Genomic DNA, 11,917 nt, shown 5'->3' on the forward strand with positions numbered 1-11,917 from the left:
ATCAGACAGGACTTTGAGCCCTGAGGCTCTGGAAGTAAGCTAGACCTCTTGTCTGAAAACTCACTTTTAGCAGCTAAACTTTTTCTTCAGCTGAAATCTTTGTTTTTTGGTTTTTTTGTTTGTTTGTTTTTCGAGACAGGGTTTCTCTGTGGTTTTGGAGCCTGTCCTAGAACTAGCTCTTGTAGACCAGGCTGGTCTCGAACTCACAGAGATCCGCCTGCCTCTGCCTCACAAGTGCTGGGATTAAAGGCGTGCACCACCACTGCCCAGCTCTTCAGCTGAAATCTTAACTTGAAATTCAAGCTAGAAAACAGATGAAAAGTGATTTTGCTCCATGTGAAGGGAGTAACCAGGCACTCTACAGTCCCCAGCAGCCCCCAAAGATGACAGAGTCAGATGTTCCTAGAGCTGTGCGGAGGCATTAAGTGCTGTGGTAGGAAGTGCATGGCCTGCCACAGGGCTCTCAGCCACAGGTTCCATACCAAGTGAACCATCTTCCCCTGCCACTAGTTCTTCTCCTTTGGATATTATTATTATTATTGTTATTATTTGGTTTTGGTTTTTCGAGACAGGGTTTCTCTGTAGCTTTTTTTGGTGCCTGTCCCGGAACTAGCTCTTGTAGACCAGGCTGGCCTCGAACTCCCAGAGATCCACCTGCCTCTGCCTCCCGAGTGCTGGGATTAAAGACATGCACCACCACCGCCTGGTGGATATTATTGTTATTGTGCCATGTGTCAAAGCCTGCCTGTTTGCCGAGGTCCTAGCTTTCCCCTGCACAGGTCCACCATGCACTCTGAGCATAGAAAGTGGTCCTCAAGAGGAGTTCTCACTGAGCCCTCTGCTGTGGCACCAGAGTGAGACCTGACTTCCAAGTCTCAGGGCAAGCCTGCTTCCAGGGACCTTAGTCAATTTTCATGGTCTTTTGTGTCCTTTCCTGGTGGCCATCTCAGCCATACCCACACGTATTCATTGATGTGCCTGCTGTGGTCCTTTCTCCCCAGCAGCCTGCCCCACATCCTTTAGCTCCCTCCCTCCCTAAAGGAGGCTTCAGCTGGCAACCAGCTTGCTCAGTACTAAGATTGCCTGCCCTGCCTGCTGTGGATGCCTCAAGATTCCTCCCAGCAGGGATTCACACAGATTTTCACTTCTCTTCCTTCCACAGCTGGACCATTTCATCCAGGATCCTGCAGTGCTGAGGGAAAAGGCTGAAGCCAGGCGCCTGGCCTTCCTTGCCAGGAAGGGGTGAGCATTGGAGGGGCTAATCCACGGGGCGGGGGGGGGAACCCCTCCCAAGTTCTGGAAATAAAGGTATGTACCACCACTGCCCAGCCCCTGGGACTTTTTGGGTAGTTATTTAGCTCCTGTCCAGCTCTAGGAAGTAACTATTAATATCAGTATCATTGTCCAGTTTGACCCAGAGACATTAAATAACTTAGTAAAGGTCATACAGCATTATTAAGTCTCCCCAAAACATCAGAGCCAATCAAAGTATGTGCCTAAAGTCATAGCTACTTGGGAGGCTGAAGCAGGAGAATCATTTGAAAGCAGGATTTCAAAACCAATGTGAGCAGCATAGCAAACCCTGTTACACATGAAAGCCACGCATCACAGTGTGAGCCCGTGAGCCCAGTGCTCAGGTGGCAAAGGCAAGAGGGTATGGTTGGTTTCTGTTGTTTTAACTCTTTACTCTTTGGGGGCCCGCCACCCAGCTCCCAAATAATCACATGGAGACTATTCTTCCTTATGAATGCCAGTCTTAGTTTGGCTTGTTTCTAGTCAGCTTTTCTTTTTTTTTTAAGATTTATTTATTACATATACAGTGTTCTGCCTGCATGTATGCCTACACCCCAGAAGAGGGTACCAGATCTCATTATAGGTGGTTGTGAGTCACCCTGTGGTTGCTGGGACTTGAACTTAGGGCCTCTGGAAGAAGTCAGTGCTCTTAACCTCTAAGCCATCTCTCCAGCCCTAGATATCTTTTCTTAACTTAAATTATCCCAATCTACATTTATCTACATTTGCTGTACTTTTACCTTTTCCCCCACCCCCAGAGACAGGATTTCTCTATAGCTTTGGAGGCTAGCTCTTGTAGACCAGGCTGGTCTCGAACTCACAAAGATCCACCTGCCTCTGCCTCCCAAGTGCTGGGATTAAAGGTGTGCGCCACCACTGCCCTGCTTGTACTTTTATCTTTTTCTTTTTCTGTATATCTTTCCTTCTTATTCCATTCTTACTGTGTGGCTTCCCCCCCCCCATCCTCCTCTCTTTTTCTTTTCCCCCTTTTCTTTTCTGTTCCTATTTATTCTCTCTCATGGCAGCCCTGCCTATTTTTCTCTCCTGGGTAGCTATTGGCTGTTCCTTATTAGACCAATCAGGTGTTTTAGGCAGGCAAAGTAACATGGTTTCTCAAAGTTAAACAAATGCAACATAAAAGAATGCAACACATCTTTGCATCATTAAACAAATGTTCCACAGCATAAACAAATGTTACACATATTCAACTAATATTCCACAACAAGAGGACCTCTGGTTCTGAGGGTACATAGTGAGAGCCTGTCTCAGAAGCAAGTAAATAACACAGATGCACCCAGATGGCTGAGCTTTGTGTTCTGCACTCATAATCACTGACAGTGTGAGTCTGTCACTCAGCATGGGAATGTGTGCAAGCCTTACTGATATCTGCAGAATAAAAAGACCCAGGCAGAAGACACATCCTTAGTGACTTAGAGTCATGGTAGGGACACAGGGATGCTTGAGCTAAGCCCTTATGGTAGAAAGGGTATGGGGAAGTTTTGTCTTTCCAGACAAGATTTCTCTATGTAACCTTGAGACCTTACACTATAGACCATGCTGGCCTCAGTCTCAGAGATCCTCCCGCTTCTGCCTCCTGAGTGTTGGGATTAAAGGTGTACACCCACCACTGCCCAGCTATAAAGGAGTTGTGTTCTGGAGAAGAATCCAGGAATCACAAGGCTCTATCTTAGCAGGTTCCTTTTTCTTTTTCTTTTTTGGTTTTTGTTTTGTTTTGTTTTCCAAGACAGGGTTTCTCTGTAGCTTTGGAAGCTTTGGAGCCTGTCCTGGGACTCACTCCTGTAGACCAGGCTGGCCTCAAACTCACAGAGCTCTACCTGCCTCTGCCTCCCCAGTGCTGGGATTAAAGGCGTGTGCCACCACCACCCAACTAGGTTCCTTTTTCTTAGTTAAGAAACTGGTCAAAGTCTACTGTGCCAAGAGTAGAAGCATAGGTCGTGGGTGGAAGTTCAGTCCCAACCTAGATTCTGGGTATAGGGGACCTCACCAAGAGACATTTGATTCCATGCTGAAGTTCAGTCCCAACCTAGATTCTGGGTATAGGGGACCTCACCAAGAGACATTTGATTCCATGCTGAAGTTCAGTCCCAACCTAGATTCTGGGTATAGGGGACCTCACCAAGAGACATTTGATTCCATGCTGAAGGCAACAGTCAGAGGTTGTTGACGAGAGCACAGCTGTTCTGATGTTTTTCCTCCCAGCCCTGAGGGAGCGCTCTGAGTAGACCCAGAGGCTGTGGACCAAGGGACCAAGTTAAGACCTGGTGTGTAAACATAGAGCATTGTCCCATTTGTAGGGGGCCACCATCCAGCCCACTAACAGTTAATACTCGTAGATGGGTGCTGGGCCCATCTTCAAGGTCTAAGAGAAAATCAGGCCCAAGGCTAGGGCTCCATTTCCTTTCCTATCTGGACCTGGGCCAGTGTGTGACCTCAGTGGTAGCCGCTAGGGTGGACTGTGGAGCCTTCCTATCAGAGCCTTGTCCAACTGTGTCTCTCATGGGGTGGTTATTACTCTTGCAGGTACCGGCCTGAGAATTCCGCAGCAGTGACAGGCAGCCCCCGGGGCCACGGACAAACCCGAGAAACCACCCAGGAGCGCAGGAAGAAAGAAGCCAAAAAGGCAACCAGAGCCAACCACAACCGTAGAACCATGGCTGACAGGAAGAGAAGCAAAGGCATGATCCCATCCTGAGGACACAAAGATGCCTGGGTGAGGGAGGCCCTCAAGGCCACCACCATACCTCACCTGCCAGCCAGCCATGAGCACCTTCTTGTCGAACACAAAGTGCCTTATCCCTTGGTGCAGGAACCCAGTGCCATCAAGTAGGCTCTCTCCCAGCTGTGCTAGCGGGAAAAGATGGGGATGCAAAACCAAGGTGTCCTTTATCTTGTGCAGCAAGACACCACCTCACGGAAGTCCTGGATGCAGCAGACCTGTATATTCAGAGACAGCAAAAGGCCCGTGAATAAAGTTTCTGACCTTCTAACAATGTTCCGTGACATGCTCCAGCCTTTCCTTCTGTCATACCTCAGTGACACCACCACCTGAAAGACAAGAAGGCACAGTGGTACTCACTCACTCTCTGTTGACTTTGCGTGTGTGCCCTCAGCGCCCCTCCTAACGTTGCTCTTCCTTGCTGTGTGACCCGAGCACATCAGCCCTTTCTCTGTGCCTGTGGAAGGATATTGCGCCTGTGTGAGGCCTAAGGTCCATTCTGTTGCTACCTCATGCACCGCCTCCCCAGGGGGTAGGCACTGTTTCCAGTTCACAGTACAGATCGGAAAGTGGGACTTGGAGAGCTGGGAGTGTGTTCCTAGGCCACAGACGAGGTGGCAGAGCAGGTCTTGGAAACAGTCTGATTCCTGGCTGTCAGGTTATGGATCAGTGTAGATGATGGGAACCGCTGTGTCTCAGCTGGAACGAGAACACTTGGCCATTACAGGGCCTCGTAGTTATAAATAGACCGTTAGCCCCTAACCCTCCCAAATCTAGAGATTGGAAGCTACTAAAACGGAGTGAAGGTATGCTGCCAAGCCGTTGGAGCAAGTGATACTTGGCTAATTTCCAGAACCCTGTCCAGGTGTGGCCCACTCTGCAGTGGGCATCAGTTAACAGGTCCCTTGGGTTTTAACTGATGTGCAGGGGAGCTATAGTGAGCTCTTTGCTGGGCTGATCCTGATCCAGCATGGCCTGGAGTCTAAGCTGCAGACCTCGAATGCCAGGGACATTGATTTGATTGCAGTTAGGACGAACAAGCAGACAGACACTTGATGAATTGTTTTGTTAGGCCAGCCTGCGCAAGTGAAAATCAATGGCAATCCCTGTGCCTTGCTGGCCTCTGGGAGCATTTGAGATGCAGAGTGGGGATGGGGTGATGGCCTCCCCAAGGGCTGCTGAAGTAGCTGAGATCTGGCAGGCTTAGCCATCCTGACAGGCAGCAGGAAAACAGTTTCCTCCTGGAAGCACTTACCATTGGCCCAGCTCAGTGGCAGGGTCATTTCTCCCTGACTGAGCTCAGACCAAGCTGCTGTCTCCTGCAAGGCAAATAGGTGTTTGGAGCTTTGCCTGCTGTTATTCCCCACAGCCACCTCCAGGACTGCCCGGGGTTTCCTGGGAGCAGTCTGGCTGAAAGAATAGAACACCACTATCTTTCTGTTTCCCGACATGTCAGGCCAGACCAAACATCCCCCAAGAAGCAACGTGTTGCTTGCACCTTTTAGTTCACCAGAACTGCCTTTCACAGCACTTTGAAACCAGCTCAGAGCATTCCTGTCACCCTTCCTCTCGGCCTAAATGAGAGCGCTGGACCAGATGAGTGGCACTATTGGGTGTTGGTGAAGTCCCTAGAGATGGAGACTGAGGCTGTTGCTCAGTGGTAGAAGTAAGTTAACATGCAAGAGTATCGGTTTGTCCCCAATACTACATACACAAAGGAAGTCCCTAAGGGGATTCCAAGTTTAAGAATAGCAACCCAAGAGTTGGGTAGGTGGACCGTTCGGTCCCTGTCCCACTGCTCTCCTCGTTGGGTGTTTTCTAAGTGCCTTTTCTGTGCCCTACAGAGAATGTTCCCATCATATATGTTTCTGGAGAAACTCTTAAAATCTTGTGCCTCTGAAAGGACACAAGACTCAAGTGTCTTTAATCCTAGCCTGTGAATGGCTGCGAGAGCTTCTGTGCCCTGGAAGGCAAAACCAGAGATGGATTCTAAGAGACCTAAGCCTGTGGGGAGGGGCTGGCAAGGACTCTGCCCACAGTAACTTGGTCGTGGCTGCTGTCCTTGGCAAGCTGCATCCTGGAGGAGAAAACAGTTGGCACAAACGTGCATGTCACTGCCCACCAGGAGCTCAGATTCAGTAATATGTGCAGAAAAACAAATCAGACTCAATCAGAGTTAGACGTGGTGGCACACACTTATTTCTTGGGGGGTAGAGACAGAGTTCAAGGTTAGCCCAAGCTACATGTGACCCTGTTCATAAATGAATACAAACTAAATCTGAAGAACAAACTTAAGGGCAGAATGCACGAGCAGCGTCAGGCATTGTTTGTGAGAATTTTAACACTACGTTTGCACCCTGACCAAGTGTGGAAGGGAATGCATGGGCTGGCCGTGCTGGTAGCAAGGCCATGGTTACTTCTGTCGGGAATAAACACTTTTCCTGAGCCAGAGTCTCTCCTCTGTCTTCCTGGAGTTCATTCTCTTGCTTAACCTTGCAGTGTTGGGTCAGGTGAGAAAACCAGGGTACAGGGAGGCCCAAGGTCACACAGCTAGGGACCCTGGATAGGATCAGACTCAAGAGTGTCTCCTGAAGCCCCACTCTTAGCTTCAAGCCATGCTGTTCCTCTCACTGCATCAAGGAAGACACCGGCAAGTACTTAGAAGACAGGACGCTTGGACATGCTAGGCTGCTGGGACTCCCGAGTACAGGGGACGTTGTTCCACAGAGACGGATTTTTTCTTCTTCTTTTTTTTTTTTTAATTTTAATTTTATTTTCTGTGCTGCTCCCTCTGCCAAAGCTCTCCAGGTCTATGCTGGCTTGGTGGCAGGGTTGTTTTCCGAAGGGCTCTCTTTTTTTTTTTCTTTTTTTCTTTGTTTTCCACCTTCAAGAGGTTTGTCTAGTTTACTGTTCGACCTACTGAATAATGCTTTGGTTTTGTAGGTGTGTTTGGTTTTTTGAGACAGGGTGGCTTGTATAACCTTGGCTGTCCTGAAACTCCTTCTGTAGACCAGGCTGGCCTCAAACTCACAGAGATCCACCTGCTTCTGCCTCCTGAGTGCTGGGATTAAAAAAAAAGGAATGTATAACCACTGCCCAGTCATGTGTGTTTGTTTTTAAAGAAGAAACTGTTTTAAAGCTTTATGTATGTGTGTGTGCGCGCCTGCATGCATTTATATGTACCACCTGTGTGTAAGTGCCTGCAAAGACCAGAGGAAGTTGGGTCCTGTGGACTACGGTGCTGGCAGCTGGATCTGGGTCACCTGCTAGAGTAGTGCACACCCCTAACCTCTGAACTCTCTCTGCGAGTCTTTATTTTGTTTTGAGAGACTGGCTCTTGATATGTAGTTCAGGCTGACCTCAAATTCAAGATGCTCTTGCAGCCTCCCGTGTGTGGGATTATAGGCATGAGACCTCTCCTCGGGAGAGAAGAGGAGGAGGGCTGGTGTCCTGATCAGAGCCTGAATGGCACTGAAGCCTGGGAGTGCTCTGGCCAAGCCTAACCTGTCCCAGGGACCAGCCCCAAACAGCCAACATCCACATTTGCTTCTCGCCCTAAGGGTCAGCCTATTGGAAAGCTGAGAGTGGAGGACTAGGGTCCCTAGTTGGTGCATGTGTTCAAAGCCTTCTGGGTGTCAGCATGTGTACATAAGGCCCACCTCTGCCCTCCTGGAAGTCACAGTGCAAAGGGCATGTGGACATTAAATGAAATGTTTTGCAAAAACAGAAAAATGAAGAAGCCAAGGGTGCTTGTTCACTGGGCAGAAGCAAGAGGTCACCGGAGACTATGGAGCACTGCATACATGGAGTGCACAGACATACATGCAGGCAAAACACCCCCACACGCAAAAGAATAAAAACAAAGATGGTGCCATCTGCAGCCTCTGTGTGTGCAGGGGGTGAGTGGGGGGTGAGTCCTGAACCAGCCATGAGAGTCTGCCTTCTTATCACACAGAAAACTCTCTACGATCAATTAGTAAGGTGTCACCTGGTCCTTAGCATTCTCGGCTTATTAAGCCCCTGTGTCTTCCCCAGGCTGCTAGCTAGCCCATGGTCTTGAGGATTTGTGGACTTCTATGGGGCTCTCCCAGACACAGAATTTCTGTCAGTTCGCTTGCTGCGGCCTGAATGACAGAAGTGAGAGGCACTGAGTTCTAGTTTTCCAGAAATGACATCATGACACCAACTGTTTTTCCAGTTGCAAGACCCCACCCACCACTGTGGCATAGCTCTTAAGTGTTCTGCCATCCCAAGGAGGTCATTATGACTCACGCCCCTCCTGGAAAAAAAAGTGGAAAGTTTTCACCCAAGAACCAAGCTGACCCCATTCCTGTAAGCTCCAGCTCCAGGCCCGCCTCCCATCTCACATTCTCATCTCCTTGCTCAGCGTTCTTTCACCCAGATTCTCAGGCCTGTTCATGCCTGTTCTCTTTATTGCTCATCCATCCATAAGGAGGGTGGGGGCGGGTCAAGAGAGCCCTGGGCTGAGGCCAGAAGCCAAGTGATGAGGTGGCTCAGCTAGTTATGCGTATGCTGCCTAAGCGTGGTGAGTTCTCATGCCTGGCACCCATGTAGGAGCAGGTGCAATAGGCCAGGGATAGTGGCACCCGCGAGGCAGAGGCAGGTGGATCTCTGTGAGTTCCAGGCCATCCTGCTCTACAGAGTGAGTTCAAGCAGCCGCAGCTGCAGTTACTGCAGCAGCTCAGTCCTTTGCTTACAGATGCAAAGTGGCCACAGCCGAATTCAAACAGGTCAGCCAGCCTCCAGGGTCCATGTCCTCAACCCCCCATCTCTGTTCCTCTCTGGTTTGATACTTGAGCTGGGGGGCGGGGTATTCCGTGTATATTTGGTTTAACATGGACCACCTCACCTCCTTGATTCTAAACATGGTACTTCTACTGATGCAACTTATAATTCAAGTTGTTCTATAAATAGAGGGGCAGAGGAAGGGAAAGATAGGAAGCTGGGCAGAATACATTTTTATAATTTCCACTTTACCACAGCCTCTCTCAATGGAGAGCTGGAAAGGCTTCATTAGGCAATCAGACATTCCATGAATTGCTGCCAGAGGCTGGTAGTGGCCCTCACTGCTGGAGGCCTGCACAAGACAGAGACAGATCTGTGCAGACATCAAGGACAGGGAAGGGAAGAGGATTCAGTTACACAGGGTAAGCTGTGGGATGAGATAAAGGCTGTCCCAGGAGTGCACCGGGCTGTGGATTTAAATAGTTTTGGAGATGCAAGATTGCCCGGGACACAGGTCGCGATCAAGGGGACACAATCAGACCTCAGAGGGAACAGCAAGCAAGAGACGCTTGGATGATTTAGCTGCACAGTCATCCCCAGAGCTCTCAGTCTGCGTCGAGGGGATCAAATGTGCTAATTTATGCTGCTCTGTAAAGACTGGAGAAGGAGCCCCCATTTAAATGTTTTAAATGTGTTTAGGTTTATTTTACATGTAGAACTGTTTTGTCTGCATGTATATCTGTGTACCCCCATATATACCTGTTGCTCGCAGAGGCCAAAAGAGGATGTTGGATCCCTTGGAGCTGTAATTATGGACGTTTGTGAGCTACCATGTGGATGCTGGGAATCAAATCTGAGTCCTCTGCAAGAGTAACAAGTGCTTTTAACAACCGTGTCATCTCTCCAGCCTGCGCCTGTTAATTTCTTTGTCACTGCAGTATACCAAAATTGACCTGGTCGGCCTGGGCTGAGCATGCTGTAAGCACCATGGCATAGCTTCCTACCACTCCCGGAGGCCCTGCAGTCCTTACCATTCCATTTCTCATATGAGAGGGGAAGCAGCCTTCCAGCTGCCCCAGATGGAGACCGGAAGGGCTAGGACGCTTTTATTTTTTGAACAATGTGTGTGTTGTTTGTTTGTGTGTGTGTGTATGTGTGTGTGCATGCACATGCAAGCAGGCTCATGTGAAGACCAGAGGACAACTTTGAAGAATTGGTCCTTTCTAACCTACTGAGGAGGGGTGTCTCCTCTTGGTTCTGCCCTGGAGCACCCTCCAGGCTAGCTGGCTTCAGACAGACTCTCCTGTCTCGCTGAGGAGAGCTGATCGTACAGATGCCTCACTACATTTGCCATTTCTGGTTTTTATTTTGTTTTGTGGATGTGGATGTTTTGCCTGTGTGTTATGTCCGTGCAGCATATGTTTACCTGGTTCCCAAAGAGACCAGCAGAGGACATTGGATTCCCTGGGATCGGAGTGATAGACAGTTGTGAACTGCAGACTGGATGCTGGGACTTGAACTCAGGTCTTCTGGACGAACAGTCTTTTAATGGCTGAGCTCTCTCTTCAGTCCCCACATCCAGCTTTTTGCATGGGTTCTGAGGATTGAGTTTGGATCAGCAGGCTTGTGCGGCTAGCACACTTACTGCTGAGCCAGTTCTCAGTTTACAGGGGTTAGATTTTAGTTCAGCCATTCCGTTTCCATAACCAATGACCGCAGACTGCAGAGCGGAGGATGCCAGGTGACAGGTTCACAAAAGAGAGGTGCAAGGAGCCTGGATCTGCAGAGCAGGACTGGGAGCCTTAGAAGATATTTGAGCAGGAGAGTCGATTGGGAAAGGGAGGGCCTGAGAAGGCTTTGCAAGAGTTTGGGAACAGCGGTGTTGGTGCATGTCTTTAATCTCAGCACTGTGGAGGTAGAGGCAGGTGGATCTCAGAGTTCAAGACCAGTCTACAGAGTGAGTTCTAGGACAGCCAGAACTACACAGAGAAACCCTGTCTCAAAAAAACAAAAACAAAAACAAAACAACAACAAAAAGTTTGGAAACAAAGTTAGGACAGAAAGCAGCAGGAAGGCCGTCAGCACAGACTACCAACCGAGGGGCTCCTAGCCAGCATTGTCTACTCTCATTGCTTTGTCCTTGGGGCCAGCTGGCATCTGCCCTTGGCATTCAGTCTGTATATAAATTCAAGTCTATCAGGCCATGGCCCTGATGAAAAGAGAAAAATGAATTTTCCATGGCTTAAAATAGTAGACATGAAGCTGGATGTGGTGGAGCACGCGCACCTTTAATCCCAGCACTCAGGAGGAAGAGGCAGGTGGATCTCTGTGAGTTCAAGGCCAGCCTGGTCTACCAGTAGAGTTCCAGGACATCCAGGGCTACACAGAGAAACTTTGTCACGAATGAATGAATGAAATAATAGAATAAAGATTAGTAGCTATGAACCTCCCCTCTGCCGCCAACTACCCTGCTTTTCTTTTTTAGTAGCATGTACCCCTGACAGAACGACCGCTCTGAGCTTCGTTTTCCACTTACAATGGAGTAGAGAGCAGCACATCTCCCCATATGCGGATTCCCAGCAGCAGACAAGCCTGGCCATGGGGAGCCCAAAGAAGACAGTGTGTGTGTGTGTGCGTGTGTGTGTGTATGCACGCGTGCGCTCACACACACTAGCCACTTACCCCCTACAGCGTGTTCATCTTTTGCTGTCTCTCAGGCAGTTCCCTCAGCTTCGACTCACCCAGGGAATTTGTATTCCGCCCCGCCTCTGCCCATCGCTCAGACATTTACAATGCATTGATTTCTGTCATCCTCAGAAGACTCGAAGCTCATTTGTAGGGCAGCCCCGGTTCCTCGTTTGGGGAAGGGCTGGCTGTGTGCCAGGGATGGACTCTATTGCTTTTAAATAACTTATATGGCTTTCCGCTCTTACTACAAAGGCAATGACACGCTCAGTATGGTTCCCACAACTCAGTAAAGAAGAAAAGATAACCCCCCCGTGTGGAAAGAATTGCTGTTGGCTTTGGACTTCTTGGAGCAGTTCTTATATACCCCTTGGTTTTCAGCAAAAACCAGGATCATGGTGAACACACTGTTAGGGCTGTGTATTCTGCAGTCTGTGAACACTTTTCCTTCTCACT

General features: G+C 49.1%; 1 protein-coding gene across 3 annotated transcripts in view; it reads left to right on the plus strand.

Moving 5' to 3' along the window:
- Positions 1–6,481, plus strand: part of Ascc2 (activating signal cointegrator 1 complex subunit 2) — a 45,817-nt gene extending 39,336 nt beyond the window's left edge. For all 3 annotated transcript variants that reach the window (XM_075944155.1, XM_075944152.1, XM_075944156.1), the window contains 2 exons: positions 1,163–1,242; positions 3,835–6,481. In XM_075944155.1, coding sequence (XP_075800270.1) covers positions 1,163–1,242; positions 3,835–4,006 — 252 coding nt within the window. In that variant the 3' untranslated portion in view covers positions 4,007–6,481. The remainder of the gene's footprint in view (positions 1–1,162; positions 1,243–3,834) is intronic.
- The last annotated feature ends 5,436 nt before the right edge of the window (positions 6,482–11,917 follow it).

Source organism: Microtus pennsylvanicus, chromosome 12 (assembly GCF_037038515.1).
Source record: "Microtus pennsylvanicus isolate mMicPen1 chromosome 12, mMicPen1.hap1, whole genome shotgun sequence".
In the NCBI taxonomy this organism is placed as follows: Eukaryota; Metazoa; Chordata; class Mammalia; order Rodentia; family Cricetidae; genus Microtus; species Microtus pennsylvanicus.